Source organism: Leptopilina heterotoma, unplaced genomic scaffold (assembly GCF_015476425.1).
Source record: "Leptopilina heterotoma isolate Lh14 unplaced genomic scaffold, ASM1547642v1 Lhet_59, whole genome shotgun sequence".
Classification (NCBI taxonomy): Eukaryota; Metazoa; Arthropoda; class Insecta; order Hymenoptera; family Figitidae; genus Leptopilina; species Leptopilina heterotoma.
In genome coordinates, this window is record NW_025111133.1 from 1,849,857 (window position 1) to 1,868,478 (window position 18,622).

The 18,622-nt window shown below is 26.3% G+C and overlaps 2 protein-coding genes across 4 annotated transcripts in view; both read left to right on the forward strand.

The window, feature by feature from the left end:
* Nucleotides 1–8,566, forward strand: part of LOC122508925 — a 33,124-nt gene extending 24,558 nt beyond the window's left edge. For both annotated transcript variants that reach the window (XM_043622592.1, XM_043622593.1), the window contains 4 exons: nucleotides 1,405–1,756; nucleotides 1,979–2,290; nucleotides 3,982–4,391; nucleotides 4,598–8,566. In XM_043622592.1, coding sequence (XP_043478527.1) covers nucleotides 1,405–1,756; nucleotides 1,979–2,290; nucleotides 3,982–4,391; nucleotides 4,598–5,162 — 1,639 coding nt within the window. In that variant the 3' untranslated portion in view covers nucleotides 5,163–8,566. The remainder of the gene's footprint in view (nucleotides 1–1,404; nucleotides 1,757–1,978; nucleotides 2,291–3,981; nucleotides 4,392–4,597) is intronic.
* Nucleotides 8,567–9,007: 441 nt separating this feature from the next.
* On the forward strand, nucleotides 9,008–17,663 carry LOC122508928 (transketolase-like protein 2). Of its 2 annotated transcripts, none has more exons than XM_043622596.1 (8): nucleotides 9,008–9,268; nucleotides 13,382–13,527; nucleotides 13,714–13,903; nucleotides 14,213–14,447; nucleotides 14,980–15,123; nucleotides 15,297–15,470; nucleotides 16,040–16,255; nucleotides 16,598–17,663. In XM_043622596.1, exons 1-8 carry the CDS (start codon nucleotides 9,162–9,164, stop codon nucleotides 17,267–17,269), a joined length of 1,884 nt encoding a protein of 627 aa, XP_043478531.1. In that variant the 5' UTR covers nucleotides 9,008–9,161; the 3' UTR covers nucleotides 17,270–17,663. The 2 variants fall into 2 exon arrangements, with proteins under 2 accessions (XP_043478531.1, XP_043478533.1); XM_043622598.1 differs by lacking the exon at nucleotides 9,008–9,268 and adding an exon at nucleotides 11,317–11,473.
* Nucleotides 17,664–18,622: the final 959 nt, after the last annotated feature.

An 18,622-nucleotide genomic window follows, 5' to 3' on the forward strand; every position in this document is an offset into this window, starting at 1 on the left:
TATTTACAAATTTTTGATAAATTTCTTCGCAATAATTCAATTATTTTCATATAAATAATAAATTTTTTTATAGATATTCAATTATTTCCATGAATAATAAAAATCATCATAGAATTTTAATTATTTTTAATACAATTTTAATCGAATTCCTCGAAAAATGTAATTATTCTTGAAAATTTTATTAAAATTCGTCGAAAAAATTCAATTATGTTGACAGAATTCTTAATGAGAATTTAATTTTGAGAAACATTTATTTATTCAATAAATTATTTGTTTTTGTATTTAAATAATTGAATTCTTGAAGAATTTTCTAATAAAAATTGATTTAAAAATAAATTTCATTTAAAATTTTAAATCATAATTGAATATTAAAAGCATTATAGCATGAATTCTTGAAAGTAATTGATAATTTAATTCTTTAGAAGAATTTAAATAATTTTTAAAAATAATTACATTTTTTGAAGAATTTACATAAAATAGTATTAAAAATCATTGAAATCCTGTGAAGAATTTAATTATTTATGAAAATAATTGAATTCTTGAAACGAATTTTATTACCTTTTTTTTAAATAATTGAAATCCTGTAAATAGTTTTATTGTTTATGAAAATAATTGAATTCCTGCAACGAATTTTTTTTATATATTTTTAAATAATTGAATTCTTTTGAGAATTTTTATTAAAATAGTAGATTTTGAAAATATTTACAGCGAAGAATGTTATTATTTGTTAAATGTAATTGAAATCTTGCAAAAATTTAAGAAAATAATTCCATTTTTCGAGGTGTTTATTTAAAATTGTATTAAAATTAATTGAAATCCTATGAAAAATTTTATTATTTATGAAAATAATTGAATTCTTATAACTATTTTTATTATTTGTAAAAGTGATTGAATTTATGCAATTAATTTTATTAAAATTTTTGGTAAATAATTTAATTTTTCTTTTTGAAAAATTATTCCTATGGAATAATAATGATTAAATATTTATTAAAAAAGAATTTATTGCTGTTTTCGAATAATTTTTTAATTAAAGAAATTCGTAAATAAGTGTAATAGAACATTTTTTTGAGTATCTAATCATTTTTAGAGTGAATCAAAATATTCTTTAGGGTCAGAGAAAAAGTCAAAATTTTTTCTGGAAATCAGGGTAAAGTCAGGGAAAAACTAAATTAATTTTTTATGGCAACCCTGATAATTATTAAACTGAAAACTTTCACTTTGGGAAAGTACTTCATTGCAGTGTTTTAATTTTTCCTTTAATTTTACTTTTATTGATTAACTTCTACTTCTAGTTAATTAAATTTCAAATTAATGTAGCCAATAGTTAAATTTAACAAATATGTATAATTTAAATGTGAAGGAATAATTTTGAAAGGATGTTGATATTTAAATGTTGCTTTGTAGGATGCCATTAATAACGCTAACTTTACATTCGTTTATGGCTTTGGTCGTTGACTTGGATTGTCCTGAGCCAAGTCAAAATCGCTACCTCGTCGTTTTGGAAGCTTTATGTTGGAATATTGGTGTTCAGGGCTTTTTACAACCGATCGCTGCATTATTCGTCGCCCTCTTCATTTGTCCTATCATTTCTTTTTCAATATTAACAGTGTCTGTGATACGTTATTGCATTAGAGTCGTTTGGGATACGTTAATGTTTCATCTCGTCATCAAAAATAGAGGGAGAGTTCCCGCTAGCGACAGTTTTGTTGTCAAACGAATTGCCGGTCCTGGTTTGGCTTCGGATTATTATTACCAAGTAAGTTCTTTTCAAGTTTATAATTATCGAATTAATATTAATAATAATATTCAGAATCTTATTTTCGATTTTTTATTCTGTTGAATATTCTAAACTTGAGAATCTTTATGGGAATTTTTATTGAAGAAATAAATTTCTAAAAAAAAAATGATTAAGTAATTAAGATAGATAATAAAAATTGAATTTTTAAGGAATAAATTTTCATGAGTGTATTTTTTTCAGATAAGACCGGAACAAGCGTTAGCAGCTTTCGAAGCGAAACTGGAACTCGACGAATTGCTGGCATTCCAACAGGAAATGGAACGACTAATAACACAGCCTCAACGAGATTTTACACAATTTGTCGAAGCATGCTTTGGTCCATTTGCCGCGAGTCTTGCCAAAACAAAGGATCCGTATCGAACACTGGAAAAAGAAGCGAGAAGTTTAATTTCCGTTCTCCATGAAAAACTCGATCGACGTAGGAAAGATTTACAAACAGGTCTTGGCGTTGTTGTTCGCAGTAAAATAAAATTAGCTACTTATGACTTGAAGGTAATAAAAATTTAATCTCAAAATTTTCAGTCAAAATAAGAATAATTTCTTTTCAAATAACTTAATTCTTGAAAAGGAGCTACATTACAAAATTATTACTTATAAATTATTTCGTGAATAATTTTACTTAAATATTTCAAAATTAATTGAATTTTGAAAGAGTTGCGTTTACAATTTTCATAAATAGATGAACTTCAAAAGGTTTTAATTTTAAATTTTAGAAATTTTCAATGAATTTAATTAGAAAGAACTTAGATTTTTGCAAAAAAATTTAATAAATCAAATTCTTTTGAAATTAGTTAAATTTTTAAATATATGTTTAATTAATTATCAAAAATAATAAGATTTATAGAAGAAATTTAGTTAAAATCATTTTTAAAAAATTGAATTTTGGAAAAATTACTAATTATTTGCAGAAATTCAATTATTTCCAAAAGTAATAAAATTCTTCGCAAAAATTCAATTTTGTCCAAAAATTAAAAAAAATTCTGATCAAAATTTCAATTATCTTTATAAATAATAAAATTCTTCTCCGAAATTCAATTATTTTCAAAAATTTTAATAAAATTCTTGTCAAAGTTTCAATTATTCTCAAAATTTTTAATTAGTTTTAATACAATTTTAATCGAATTTCTCGAAAACTGTAATTATTCTTCAAAGTTTTATTAAGATTTATCGAAAGAATTGAATTATTTAATTATTGAAATTATTAATTATTGAAAAAATTCTTTATGAGAATTCAATTATTCAATAAATTATTTTTTTTGTATTTAAATAATTGAATTCTTGTAGAATTTTCTAATAAAAAGTGATTTTATAACGAATTTTAGTTAAAATTTTTGATAAGAATTGAATATTAAAAGCATTATAGGGTGAATTTTCAGAAATAATTGAATTTTGGAAAGATTTCAAATTAAAATCTTTGAAAATTTGAATTTTTTTATACTTTGAACTATCAAATCTGTAGAATTTTATTTTCTAATACAATTGAAGAATTTTCGAATAATCGATGAAATTTCGTAAAATTAAATTGTAAACAAATGGATTTGAAAATTCTTAAATAAGATCTTTTTCAAAAATTATTAAAAATAATTTAGTTAAAGAATAATTTTTGTTAAAAATTCTAAAAAATAGTAATTGAATGTAAGTGTGAGTTGAAATGATGAAAATAATTTTGAAAAAGTTACAGTAATAATATTTTTATAATATAAAATAATGATTTTATCACTGTCATATTTAATTATTAGAAAACATGAAGAAATTGAGTACTCTGAGTCGAAGACTCGGAGTTATCGATTTCTTCATGTTTTTAAATAATATTCTTCTAAATTATTACAAAAGGTTTTAATTTGAAATTTTTTAAAATCTTAATTCCTATAGAAAAATAATAATTATTAAGTATTAGTTTTAGAAAAGAAGTTAGTATTGATGTTTTTAAATTTAATTATTATTAAATTATAATTTAATTTTATTTAATTATTAACCTATAATTTAAATGTATTTAATTATTAAATTCAATAGTTACTAATATTTTTTATTACATTTATTTTATTAAATTTTATTACATTAATTTTTTTATTACAAAAAAATTATATTTCTTATTAATAAGAATGAATAGGAAATATAATTTTATTTAAGTTAAAAAGTTATTAATAAATTTTAATTTCGAAAAAAAAATTGCAATGATTTAGGTGGTGATTCAGCAAGGAGCGATGATGCTGGAGCGTCTTTATCCGTCACATGTGCTTGCACGACTGACAACGAGCGAAGAAGATTTTTGGGAGAACAAAGGTCTGAGTGTTGGAGACTGGGCTGGCCTTGCCGGTCTAATGTACGCAGAAATTTTTAGTCTAAATTTCCTACAACCACTAGACGATACGGACACAAAGTTCAAACTTGAACCACATCCTGGAATTGATTTAACCCGTTACACAGAAATGGTGCACAACACTGAATTGGGCGGAATAAATGGTCCCGATCTTCTAGGCGCTGTCTACGCACCACGTGGAAATATTCAAGTTCACAGTCCCTATCTCGAGGTATCGGCCTTTAATCCAAGATCCAAGCAGCCGAGCAACAGCCGAAAGTCCGACAAGCGAAGGTAATTAATTAAATTTATTTTTTATAAAAGAATCGTTGGTAATTCAAAAATACAATTTGGATACAATTTGTTATACAAATTTGTAATGTTAACTATTGTAACTAAATTTATATTCTAACAATTGTATTTTCTTTATTTTTCTTTACAATTTTTTAATTATTATTTTTTTAATTTTTTAATTACAACAATTTTAATTATGAATACAGTGAGAATACGGGACTATTAACATCGGCGAAATTCCGACGTCGCACACTGTCGAGAAACAGCGACTCCGAGGGTCGCTGGCAGCCGTGGAAGAGACAAATGCGACCGTACAGTGCGGAGAAACTTGTTATTCCACTTCCAGTTCCACATCCAGCGCATATAGCCGTTACAATACACAATCGCGACTCGGAGGATCCAATTCCGCTTGATTCGGAGATTTGTCAAAATATTCTTCGTGCTATTGAGGAATCACCAGGTGAAATGGCAATTGAAACGGTGAGTCGTTTTCGCAATGGAAATGGAGATTCGAGTTTTGATTCAGTAGCATCGCAGTCGTCAGTGTCAATTGACACGGGACTGGATAAAGCTGACGAGACACAGGAAAGTGGAAACGAAGAGAAGGAGAGTGAAACTTATCACTGGACCCTGTCTAATTGGGGTGGCGGTATGACCAGACGAAGAAATAATTCCGGCTCTGTGAAAGTTGATCTTGCTTCACCTGAGGATGTCACTCTTGATACCGATACCACTAGAGTTATGTTCAGCACATACGGAACTACTGTTTGAAGATTTTTTGTATTATATACAAAACGATTAAGAATTAAGTGTAGCTACTTTGGAGTAAAATGGCAGTTTAACCGCCTTCTTTGTCCTTTCTGCGTTTCCGGGAGGAATTCTTAAGGTGAGAGAGAGAGAGAGAGAGAGAGAGAGAGAGAGAGAGAGAGAGAGAGAGAGAGAGAGAGAGACAGTCTTTTTATCTATCCGAATCGATATTTAATCGAAAACAAAGCCTTTTTGCTACACTTGATTTTCTTTTTAGAGAAAAAAATGTTCTTTTTTTTAGAAAAGTAGGGGAAAAAGTCGCAAATACTTTTTTTTAGAGAATTTTATCAATTAACAGCTTTTTAAAGTTTACGAATATTTTTCAAGTGATTTTTATTTAAGACTTTTTTTCTATTGATCATAGAGACTGACGCAGGTGAATGACTTTAATTTAGATATTTAAACGTTGAATTATTTTTAGTTTAATATTCGTATTTTTTTTCAATAAGATTAAGAACAATATTTATAAACTCAAAACTCGTCGGAAAAATCAAAAATTTCTTCCAATTAACGAAACTTGCCTTGAAATTAAAATATTCTTTTTTAAGTTTTTAAACTTCTCAACTGGGGAATTTTATGCATTCTGCGTTTGCGCTTGAAGGGGAAAATAAATTTTTCAATTTTTAATATCCGAGTTTTTAAAATTCTCTTAAATTTCTAATTTAATTTACTTTCAAATTTAATTAACAATGTTTTCATAAATTACCTTTCGACTTTTAGTTAACATAAATATTTAAAGTTTTTATTATCAGTGTCTTACGATTTAATTAGCAAATACTTTCAAAATTTTTGTGGATTTTAATTTTTCAATCTTTATTTTATATAAAGAATATTTATTTATACTACGAATAAAAATTATTAATTTTTATTTTATTAATAATTGAAAATTAATATACTTAAAGTTACAAAAAGGGAAAAAAATTGAAAAATTTTATATTTTCTTTCAAGCGAATCAACGTTTTCTCAGCATCCTATTTTTATCGCGAAAATGCCGTGGAAATAATGTAAATAAATAGGTGAAGATTATTTAATTATTAATTAACTTATACATGACAATTTTACAATAATTCTAAATTAAATACTTCCGTATTATTAATGTTTTATCAACGAGAGAATCTCAATTTGAGAAACTCAATTTGATTAAAGGAAGCATGCACTGACATTAATTAAAATTTCTTTCATTAACAAAATCATTAGATTTTCTCGAAATATGACAAAATTTCAAATTATTTACTATTAACAATTCTTTAATTCCAATTAAAATTGAATTTAAAGACAAAATTTGATAATTTATTTATTTTTCTGTTATTTTTCTTTATTTTTCTTTAAACAGAGATTTTAGTAGAAGAAATTTTATTTATTTCGAATTTTATTTTTTTAAAAAACGACTCTTTATTCAGCACATAAATATGGTATAATCGAAAAAAATATATGTAGTGTTGTGATAATATATATATATATATATATATATGTATATTAGTTAAGAGTATGAAAAGAAAAACTTATTTCGTACGATTGTAAAATAAAAAAAAATTGATTGAGATAAAAGAAGTCTGCGTCGGAATTACGTAAATAATTAACAAATTTTTTAATTGTGCATAATTATAAAACATTTTTATTTTCTATTAAAAAAAAAATAATTTTTCAATTTCGATTTTGTAATCTATAACAATTTTTGAATATACCGATTGATTTTGATTAATTGATTCTGATTAATGAAATGACAAATTTGTACAGTTATTTTTAAGGTATAATGACGAGACTCATGAAATGTACAGTTTTATTGTCACCACGTTCTGTGAAAAAGATTTTTTTTTCGAATGAAAAAAAAGAAAGAATCTTCTTTTTCAACTAGAGCGTAAAATATCGAAAGAACATATTATTGTAGAGTTAGTTGATGAAATTTTGTTTTTTGTCAAACTCTGCTAAATAAAATTGTACCTTCGGCTTTAAAAGCACTTGTCCATGAATAGATGCTAATGCGTTAAGATAAAAAAAACAGAAACAGAGCAGTGTCCATCCAGGTGAAAAAAAATAACGAGGGAATTCCGTCAGAAATTGACATTTTAAGATTATGTAAAAATAAAATCAAAACCCTTATTTTAGAAAAAGTGTTACAGATATTATAGAACACATTTTAGAATGTTCAATAAGTCCAAAAATAAAAGGAAACGAAAAGCCTAAGTAGCTAATTACACATTATAAAGCAATAGGTATTAAAATGCGTAATTTATTTTTAAGGATTTTTAACTTGATGTTAACTGAATTAAAAAAAAATGTTTTTTAAGTACAGAAAATAGTTCAAATGAATTAATTTTAATCTGTTAGAATTTTTTTTTCCAAATTTTGATCATATCAAAAAAGAAATTCCTTGAAATTAAAATGACAAAAGTTTTAAATCAGAAAGAATGCGTTAAATTATAAATAATTCCTGTCACAATATCAAGACAAGAGTACAAAATAAAAATTGCTTTTTATCTAATTTTAACGATTTTTAGAAAGTAATTCGTTTTATAAAAGGAAAAATTGCTTTTTTGTATGCTTGTCTCGATATTATTGTTTGAATTTTTTTTCAGTACGTCAGTCAATAAAAATTCGGAAAGAATTTTTCTTTTGACTGTTTTTAAAAGCTCTCTATTAAACATTAATTACAAAAACTTTGTTGTAAGGCATCGCTGTAAATATGTGGATTATTAATCGATTTTTGTAGTGTCCAAAGAATTGTTAGAATTAGTTTTTTTTAATATAAATCGTCGAATATTGAATTTTTCACAGTTCACACTATTTATTTTTGCTTTTCTCCGAAAATAAATCTCAAAGTGTATCGTACGTTTTTTCTAATTAATTGACAATATTAATATTTAATAATTATGCGATAATTAATAAATAATTAATAAATAATTATGCAATAATTAATAAATTTCATTAATAATTAATATACAATTATATTAATAATTAATAAATAGTTACATTAATGATTATTAAATAATTATATTAATAATCGAAACATAATTAATATTAATATTGATACTATTAATTAATGATTGATTATGGAGATTATATTCTAAATCAAAGTGTGCTTTACCTTTTTTTTCTCATATTGATACATTTTCTTTGGACAATTTTTATCTCTGAAGATATTTCCGTTTTTTGAAATAATTTTTCAGAGTAAAAAATTTTTTTTCAAATCGTACATACATTTCAAAAATATACAAAATATAATGTAAAAAAACGACTCGTGAGTAGATGTGAATATTATTTTGGCGCATTTAAAGACGCATGCTTTTATTAAGGAAATTTAGAAATAGAGTTTTGTCATTTTACGCCTGATCCGAATGTCGAAATAAAAACATTATTTGAATTGAAAATTTTCTAATTTCATTTAATTTAAATAAATTAATTAATTAATAAAATTAATTTTTTTAGGCAAAAAAATTTTTAAAATTTATCTTTACGCACGCGCGAATTTAAATATTTTTTGAATTCTCTGATTTTATTGGTCGATACTCGTAAGGAATTTTCGTATTATTTAATTTAACTAACTAAAAATATTATTTAACTGGAAATTCGTTATTTTTCTCTTATTTCTGTATTAGAAATCCCCTTTTCTATTTTTTAGGAAAATAAATTTGTTTAATGTAATATTTTATTAAGAAAATAATACTTTTTTCCATAGCATAGCTTTTGAAGTATTTAAATTTCGCGCGGAACTTGCTCCGAAATGCGCACCAATCACAGAGCAGAAACGGCCATTATTTGAAGATTCAATGAAAACCCGCCGTAAGTTTTTCATTTTGCCTCCTGCCACATGTAAATTGATTCCATTCCGTTGTGTGATATCAACTTGTTGCGTGCTTTTGTTGCCGGTGTGCTACTCAATTGCCGATTTTTTTGTTGAAATTATAACATAAATTAAATAAAACAAATCGTTTCAGATTTAAAACTTGCAAAAATACATTCAAAATGCCTCATTATCATAAACCAGAGTCAAAAACTGTTCAAGAATTGAAGGACATCGCTAACAAGTTGAGAATCCATTCTATTCAGGCCACGCAAGCCAGTAAATCGGGGTAAGTTTTAATCGTTTTTTTATTATTAGTAATAGAAATAATTACTCTAATAAATATTACCAGTTTTCTTCCTTGAGCGAAGTTTTTTTTTTTGTTTGAAAATTGCCTGGGAAAACTGTAAATAAAGTTTATAACGGAATTGTGAGAAAACCAGTAGATTAATTATTTAAGTTTGAAACAATTTTGTATTGTCCCTTCAATAATTCAATTGTTTCGAAAAAGTATTTGAAAAAATTGATAGGATCATATATATAGATAAGTGAGTTGAAAATAGATCATTCTTGAGCGTGTTGCTAGTCAAGGTCGCGGCATTTTGCTATACATGTTTTTATCAAATTCTGTAATAAAATAGAATGTTTTATTAATTTCTAAAAATGTAGGTTTTGCAATTTTTGTTTATTCCATAATTCTCTTTCATGAATCCAGCCTATAGTGTTACTCGAAGTAGTTAAAAGAGTGAAAAATTCTATAAGGTTATTTTGTGTCGCGGCATTGGAATTTTATATTTAAATTGTAAATTTACCGCTGTTGACTGCTGTAAAACAATGTTATTGATAAAGTATAAAGTAGAACTCCAGTTATGCTTTAGAAATATTGTTGCTGCTAAAAAAATTATATTATACTTGTTTACATGACAAAACATATAGTTTTGTTAAATAAACGTGACACGCGGTTCAAGGAAAGTTTGAATCGTTTATGCGTCGACTCGGATTTTATGTGTGAGACCGTTCTAAAAAAGGTGAAGACTCTGAAGAGTAATTTTACCTCTGTAAAAAGAAGAAAATGAGTTAATAATACTATCGTATAACACAAGGAATTATCTTACACCGACTATGGTATAAGATTAAGTATATGCGGCAGAATCGTCAGAATAGAAAGTTTTGAAAGAGAATTAAATTATAAAAACGGACTTTGAGTTATTTTTTGATTATTTGGATTTAAAAATTAGAAATTTAAAAAAATATACAGTGGTTAAATATATTTTTGAAGTGAATAATTAGCATTTAATGAATTTCAATCTAGTTATTTATTCGTTTACTATATTTAATTTAAAAAATTGTTTTTAATTCAAGAAAAACTACTTTAAACTATTTTTTTCGCCACGTGGTTTTTAGACTCTCATCGTTAGAGATAAATTTAATTCCAAGATTTCTTATATAACCTAATAATGTGAGGTATAAAAGAAATTATGCTCTCTGATTATATTTTTCGTTTTCGATGCGAAATGATATTTAATTGTTGGACATGAATTAGATAATTTTCAATTTCTTCAATAGAGAATAATTATTTTTTGTTTCTCATTTTTTTTGCTAGATATTTCTTTATTTTATTAAAATTATTTCTCCATTTATTATAATATTACTTTTCGTTTCGATTTAAATAAATATTTCTGATAATTACCAGTTTTGAATAATTTTTATTTCTAAAAACTGTAAAATAATTTTACGTTTGCTTTAGAAAAAAAATTCTTTTTGTATAATATTTTTATTTTATGACTCTAACATGGTATAATTTTGCCATTCTAAATCCTGCGAGGTGCATATTCGTTCAATACGCGCGTTTCTGTCAATAATCGTAAGAATTCAACGCGCAGAGGCGACCAGGGTATGGAAATTTTCCTCAAAGAATATCGACGAGAAAAATAAGCTCTATCATTGATCAACTAGATGTCTCTTTAATTTTCGAAAAAAATTATTTTTCCCCCATTTCTCCCTCAATTTTCCCTTTTTATCAATTTTTTCCCCTTTAATTCTCCACTCGAGTAGTTTTCGATTTTTTCAATTTTTCAAACTAATTTTTATTTCCGAAAACTTGAAACATTATTAATAGAAGAGATGATTTTGGAAAAATTGTACGGAAAATTTGTTGAGAAATATTAATTTATATCGAACAGTGATAAATAATGGTGAATTTTGTTGAAATTATTTGTAAAAATTATTGATTTTGCCAAGATTGTTGGCACTCGTAATAGGTGGCAGTAGACTATGTTGAATGATTTTAGTTGAAAGTGGGAGTGACCAACTCCTGAGTACCGCGTATACTTCATGGACAATCAACCGGCAGTTTATATTGAATCTTCAACTTGTTCGGATTGATTAAAGTAATATTAGTCATGAGTGCTTCAAAAAATTTGCAAAAATTACGCGACGAAGCGAATAGACTTCGAATACTTAGTATTCAAGCTACTGAAGCTTCAAAAAGCGGGTATGACATTTTTTGTATTATTGTAAACATTAAAAAATTGAATATTATTTTATTTACTAATCTATTGGTAATTTTTCTCGAATTTGGTAATTTTCACTTATTTTTTAATATTAAAAGTTTTTATTTTTTATAAAATTGTTTAAAATTTTTGTTTCTAAATTGTAATTTCTTTTCTTTTCAAACTTTTTCTTTTTGGCGAAATTGTAATATTTTCTCGCAATTTAATTAAGAATCTCAGGTGATTGTAAATCGAATTTACAATAGAAGAAAATACAATAGAAAAAAAGTGGAAATTCAGAAAAGAAAAGTGTTTTAAAAATGATTGTAAATTTAAAAAAAATTGTTAATATAAAAATTTCCATATACTTATCAGAAAATTCTATTTATATACATCAGTGCGCCGTTTGAAAAAAAATTCAAACTCTGACGATAATAATTCTTAAACTGTTTTTCAGAATAAACAATGTATTGAATTAACGTGACCTTTGCGAGGCAAAATGATAACATGTTGAGAAATTTTTGCAAATTGTCGAATGAAACTTTTGATAGTTACGCTTGTGAAGCTGTTACTTCATTCGTCATTGACCTCCCGTTTCCGTTATAACATAAAAATTTTTTCTTCTCTTGAAATTAAAAAATAATTTTTTTTATTCTCTAATTTGAACAAAATTAACTTGAACAATTTGAAATTAAATGTGACCTTGAATTTATTGTGTTATTGTCCTTCGTAAAGTACCTTCAAAGTTTCTTTGAACTTCTACCTAGATATAGATTATTTATGAAGGTAACAATTAAGATCCAGAGCAATTAGTTTGTCATAATTAACATCATAAAATTTCTCTCGCAACCGGAAATTAGAAAATTAGATAATTTTTCTAATAAAGTATTTGAATTTATTTATTTATTTTTTTTTGATAAGTTATTTATTGTTTATTAATATTAGGAGAAAATAAAATAAAACGATTGCGCTTACGTAATTTTCATCGTATGATAATGAAATGATTATTAACTCGACTGTTATACTAGATTCATTCAAGAAAGGTCAAATTTTTTAATATTTCCATAAAAAAAATATTAAATATTAAAATTTTTTTCTTTTATATTTTTATAAAAAGGATATTAAATATTTTTTAATTTTAATCGAAAAATAAATTTCAAACTGTGAAAAAAAAGATTAAATTTATTAAATTTTATTTTTTATTTTTATAAAAACAAATAGACGTTAGTTTTAAATTTTGTTTGCAAAAATTAACACCCTAAGGTATATTTTAACAGAATTACATTCTAACGAACACAAAAATTAAAAGCTGATTAGCATAATTAGTTTCCAATGGTAAATACCTTATATTTATACTTGATTAGATTCCACTTTCAAATTTCCTCCACTTATTTTTTTTCCAAACAAGATTTTCTTTAGTTTCTTACTTTTCTTTAATTACTTCTTTTTATATATTTTTTTCTCCTTTTTAAATAAAAATAAAAAAAAAATGTTTGAAAATAAAACAGAGTATAAATAAATTCTGCAAAAAGTGAAAATTTATAAATTTAAAAAATTTTTAATCACTGAACTTTTATTCAGTGATAAAAAAAAATGTTATGCAGTAAAATAATCTTTTTTTAGGAAAAAAAATTGTTTACAGTAAAAATTGTTTACAATTAAAATTCTGTTCATCAAATTAACAATGTTTTGAAAAACAATTTCATTCTAGATTTGATTCATATCAGATAATACGATTAAAAAGTTTTGCTTTATTTGCTGAATTGTAAAAAGAATTTTTTTTATTATTCCGCTTCGCAATGAATTCACATTTTTCTATTCAAGGCAATATTTTCTATAATTTTCGTTTTCCTTCAATTACAGCATTTTCGAAATTCTTGGTGAAATAATAAATTTTCTTTTTTTTTTAGACATCCAACATCATGTTCGTCCATGGCAGAAATAATGTCTGTCCTTTTCTTCCACACAATGCGCTACAAAGTTTCTGCACCAAAAGATCCGAGCAGTGACAGATTTATTCTCAGCAAGGGACATGCAGCTCCAATTCTTTACGCAGGTGATTATATTAACTTAATAATTAATTATTAAATTAAAATTTTGTATATTGAATTAATTGAATTAAAAATTAATAATATTAATTAAATGAACTAATTAATTGACGAATTGAATTAAATATTGTACAAAATTGAAATAGGTTCCTTATGTTTAATTTCTATTAATGGGGAAATTTTCCTGTTTTCAGCGTGGGCAGAGGCGGGCCTCTTCCAGGTTTCCGATTTGCAGAATTTGCGGAAATTTGACAGTGACCTTGAAGGTCATCCAACTCCCAGATTGAACTTTGTTGACGTAGGAACAGGCTCCTTGGGACAGGGTCTCTCTGTAGCGGCTGGAATGGCCTATGTTGGCAAAAATTATGACAAAGCCAGTTACCGGTAATTTATTGCAAAATTATTTAAATTTCCTTTCTCTCTCAAATATCATAGATCTTACTTTTTAAACTATTCAGTCTTTCGCTTTAGAAATGTCTCTCTCGAATTTATCATTTCCAAAAGTATAGTAATTTCATCTAAATATAATTTTCTTTAGTAAAAATACAACTCTCTTTCTATGAGGAAGCAAAAATTAGTGAATAGAATACGTCAATTTAAATTAATAAATAATTGACTTTGTCAATTCAATTTTGAATTGACTCAGAGTGATTCAGGGACATAAATTAATAATTTAACATTTTTCGTTTTCAGTGTTTACTGCTTAGTCGGAGACGGTGAATCGGCTGAGGGTTCAATTTGGGAGGCCTTACATTTCGCTTCTCATTATAAACTTGACAATTTGTGTGTGATATTTGATATTAATCGTCTTGGACAGAGTGAGGCTACAAGCATTCAACACGATATGGAAGTTTATCGCAAGCGTCTCGAATCCTTTGGTTTTAATACTTTGGTTGTTGATGGGCACGACGTCGACGAACTCACGAAGGTACGAACATGCGAATTTATTTCAAGAGGGTATTTTTAATTAGGAAGTTTAAAATTTTTTATTAAGAGCAATTTATAATCAGTTTAGAATTTACCTGTTAGAATTATTATAAATCTTCTTTAATAATTTTTACCTTTACCAAAGGTCTTTTAGCCTAATAAATAAAATACAGTCAATTCTCGTTAGTTAAACTTTCGATAAAATTGAATTTATTTTCTGGTCTGTTGGAAAAATTTTGATACTTTTAAGTTCGATTAATAAAACCCTCGATAATTTGAATTTTTTCTATTTTTATTTTTATTTTCTTTCTTCTATTTTTTGAGACTTAATTTATCGAGAGTCGTTCTGTAATTAAAAAAGAAAATAAGTATGTAAATATGAAGGTAAATGAAAAAATTAATAAATATGGTATAGCTAAGAAAACAAATTTAATTGGGGAGAATTTGGTTTAAAAGGGAATTTGTTTAAAAGAATTGTTTTATTAAGTGAAAATCGAATTACAACTGTATTCATAAAATTTCCTTTTTATCAGGCTTTCCACGAGGCACAAAGTACAAAAGAACGTCCCACTGCCGTTTTAGCAAAAACTTTCAAAGGAAGGAACTTCCCAAATATCGAGGATTTGGACAATTGGCACGGCAAGCCTCTCGGTGCCAAGGCTAATGAAGTAATTGAGGTAAGGAATTTTTTTTACTCAATTTTGTCCGATTTTTTAAAATCTATTTAAAAATTAAAATCTAATTAAAATTTAGACTTAAACAAAAAAGTTCTAATTATTTAGCATTATTTTTGTTGCAAACATTTGTTTTAATTGGACAATATTTTAATGCGTGTTGCTTATTTTTTCAGCACTTGACGACACTTATCAAGAATCCAGGACCCCTTGAACTTCATCCTCAAAAACCTTTAGTGGAGGACGCACCAAAAATTGATATCAGCAATATTAAATTGGACACACCGCCGAGTTATAAACTTGGTGAAATGATTGCTACACGTGCTGCCTATGGAACAGCTATTGCTAAGGTAATTTCTCTTTCTCGTTTACAATTTACTAGATTTTCAATAATCGACGAAAAGCATAAAAGTTATAAAATATTCTCTCTCTAAAATTATATCACAGATTTTCAATAATTGAAAAAATGCTTAAAATTTATTTAAAATAAAAATCAGGACCGAAGATTTAAATAAAATTCTCTCTCGTTAATCGTTTAGAAATTATATCACAGATTTTCAAAAATCGACAAAAAGCTTAAAAGTTATTTAAAATAAAAATCAGAGACGCAGATTTAAATAAAATTCTTTCTCGTTAATCGTTTATAAATTATATTGGAGATTTTTGATACGCGCCAAAAAAGCTTAAAAGTTATTTGAAATAAAAATGAGGGTCAGAGATTTAAAACAAAACTTCTGTGAAAACTGTATCGAAATGAAAAAATGTGAATTAAGAAATTACTGCTACTTATTTCAATTAGTAGAAATAGAAATATTAAAGAGATTAGAGAAAAATGTATAAAATTTCGTTGATATGAAACAGAAATGTTGTAAAAAGTAAAAGTAGTGAAAGCATTTTTCTAACAGAATTTTATTTTCAGCTGGCGAAGAACAATTCACGAGTGATTGCTGTTGATGGTGATACTAAAAATTCAACGTTTTCGGAAAAAATTAAAACAGTCGATCCAAAGAGATACATTGAGGGTTATATTGCCGAGCAAAATTTGGTTGGCGTTGCAATGGGTGCAACTTGTCGCGATCGAACTGTTGCTTTTGTCTCTACATTCGCCACCTTTTTCACCCGAGCTTTCGATCAGGTAATGACAACTCTATTTTCGATTTTTTTTCTTTCTATTTTGTATTTCCATTTAATTTAATTTTAAACTTACATTTAATTAATTTTACTTTTCATTTTCATTAAAATTCAATTTAAATTCAAATTTCCATTTTAGTACCTACATAGAAATATTTAGTCTAATTATTACTTTTTGTTTCCTGATAGAGGAAATACGAATAAATGATTAGCGAAAATTGTGTGAAATCAATAATAGAAGAAGGATTGTATTTCTTTATTACTGTATTTTTAATAATTATTTACGTTTGCTTAAAAGTGCAATATTTCAATTCGATTTTAATTTTTAAATATTTTTATTTTCCAGATAAGAATGGGAGCAATTTCGCAGACAAATGTGAATTTCGTCGGTTCTCATTGTGGAGTATCAATTGGTGAAGATGGTCCTTCACAAATGGGTCTCGAGGATATTGCAATGTTCCGAACAGTTCCCGGCTCCACTGTCTTCTATCCAAGCGATGCTGTTTCAACAGAAAGAGCCGTTGAATTGGCAGCCAATACAAAGGGCATTTGTTTCATACGCACATCACGTCCAAACACTGCCGTTCTCTACAAGAACGACGAACCATTCGCAATTGGAAAGAGCAAAATTGTCAAGTCATCGCCAAAAGACGAAGTTCTTCTGATTGGTGCCGGTGTCACTCTCCACGAGGCCGTTGCAGCTGCCGAGGAATTGGCCAAGTCTGGAATTCACGTTCGAGTCATGGATCCATTCACAATTAAACCAATTGATCAGGCTGCAATTGTGGCGAATGCCAAAGAAGTTGGTGGCAGAATTGTCACCGTCGAGGATCATTATCCCGAGGGTGGATTGGGAGAGGCAGTTTTATCGGCCGTTGCAATGACGAAAAATGTTATTGTCAAGAAACTTGCCGTGCCGGAAGTTCCTCGTTCGGGACCACCTAATACATTGTTGGATGCGTATGGAATTAGTGCACGCAACATTGTTGCTGCGGTTCAAGAAATACGCAAGGCCTAATTTGTCTGTTGCAAATAATTGAACGTGGCTTCTAAAAAAGGCAACAATAAAAGCACAAGAAGAAAAAACGACATCATTTTGAAGATGTGTGATCAAAGACTTTTACCTTTTGTACATGCCTATGAATTTTTTTCACGAAGGTTAGAAATTTTTTTTAAATACTATTATAAGAGTATCTTACACTTGATCAAACATTTATGGAATTTTTTTTTTTTAATAATAACTTTTAATCTCGATTGTCGGGAAAAGTTGTAAATTTCAAATGTTTAACATATTTTTCTAAAAGGTTTGTAAAGATGTATGGTACTTGAATGTTGAGTGTTTTTGCATTTATTATATTAATATACAGTTCTTTATGAAGCCACTGAAAGCGAATAGACCTATTTTCAGAAAATCGTAGTCTTTTCTTCTTCCTCAACTTTTTTACTCTTTTAGTCATTTTTCGAAAGATTTTTATAAATCTATCATAAATTAATACAACTAAAATTGTGAATTAAAATTGTCGCAGGTGAAATGCAATTGTAAAAATTGTATTTTATTTTTTTATAAAATTTTATTAGACTTAAATTAATAATAGAATAAATTAAAATTTTCTATTATGATGGAGACTAAGTATTTTTAGATATTTAAAAATAATTACCTCATTAGTGAATATTTACTAATTACATAAATATTTTTTTATGGGAAATTGGAAAATTTATAAGTCAGTTGAAATGCAATTGTAAAAATTGTATTTTATATATTTTTACAAAATTTTATTAGACTTAAATTAATAATAGAATAAATTAAAATTTTCTACTATGATGGAGACTGAATTCAAGATTTTTAGATATTTAAAAATTGCATTTGAATATTAATTTACTAATTACATGAATATTTATATTTTATTGAACATTTATAAATAAGTACTAAAAAAAGATTCTTAATTTTGAGAAGTAATTAATGAAATCGAAAAAAGTAGAATTTAGAGCAGTCCTTATATATCATAGATAATGAAAATGATTAATTATTAAATTAATAATAAACAGAATTTTGAGAATATATTTTTAAAAACTATTTTTGTTTTATTGGAAAATTTTATTTAAAAATTGGGAAAATTTGGGAAAACTGTTACATTAATGCGACAGCAGCGCCACGGGAAACGTCCTCGTCACGTACTCGGCACCAACACACTCGCAACACTTCTTCTCACACACATAATATATACTTCACGTTTCTTACATGTGTGTGTGCAAGATGGCCGCCTCGCAGCTTGGTAATGTTGACGTCGTCCGCAACGAAACCGCGTCTCACGTTTCTGCGTGAAAACAAGAAAATCGGAAGGTGTGACCTGCTCATCAACAATCAACGAAC

Bases quoted from the DNA above. Each gene is read 5' to 3' on its own strand.
- LOC122508928 (XM_043622596.1), top strand. From the start codon at position 9,162: ATGCCTCATTATCATAAACCAGAGTCAAAAACTGTTCAAGAATTGAAG. The intron at 15,471-16,039 runs GTAATTTCTCTT...TTTTATTTTCAG, and splicing joins ATGGAACAGCTATTGCTAAG to CTGGCGAAGAACAATTCACG. The intron at 16,256-16,597 runs GTAATGACAACT...TTTATTTTCCAG, and splicing joins TCACCCGAGCTTTCGATCAG to ATAAGAATGGGAGCAATTTC.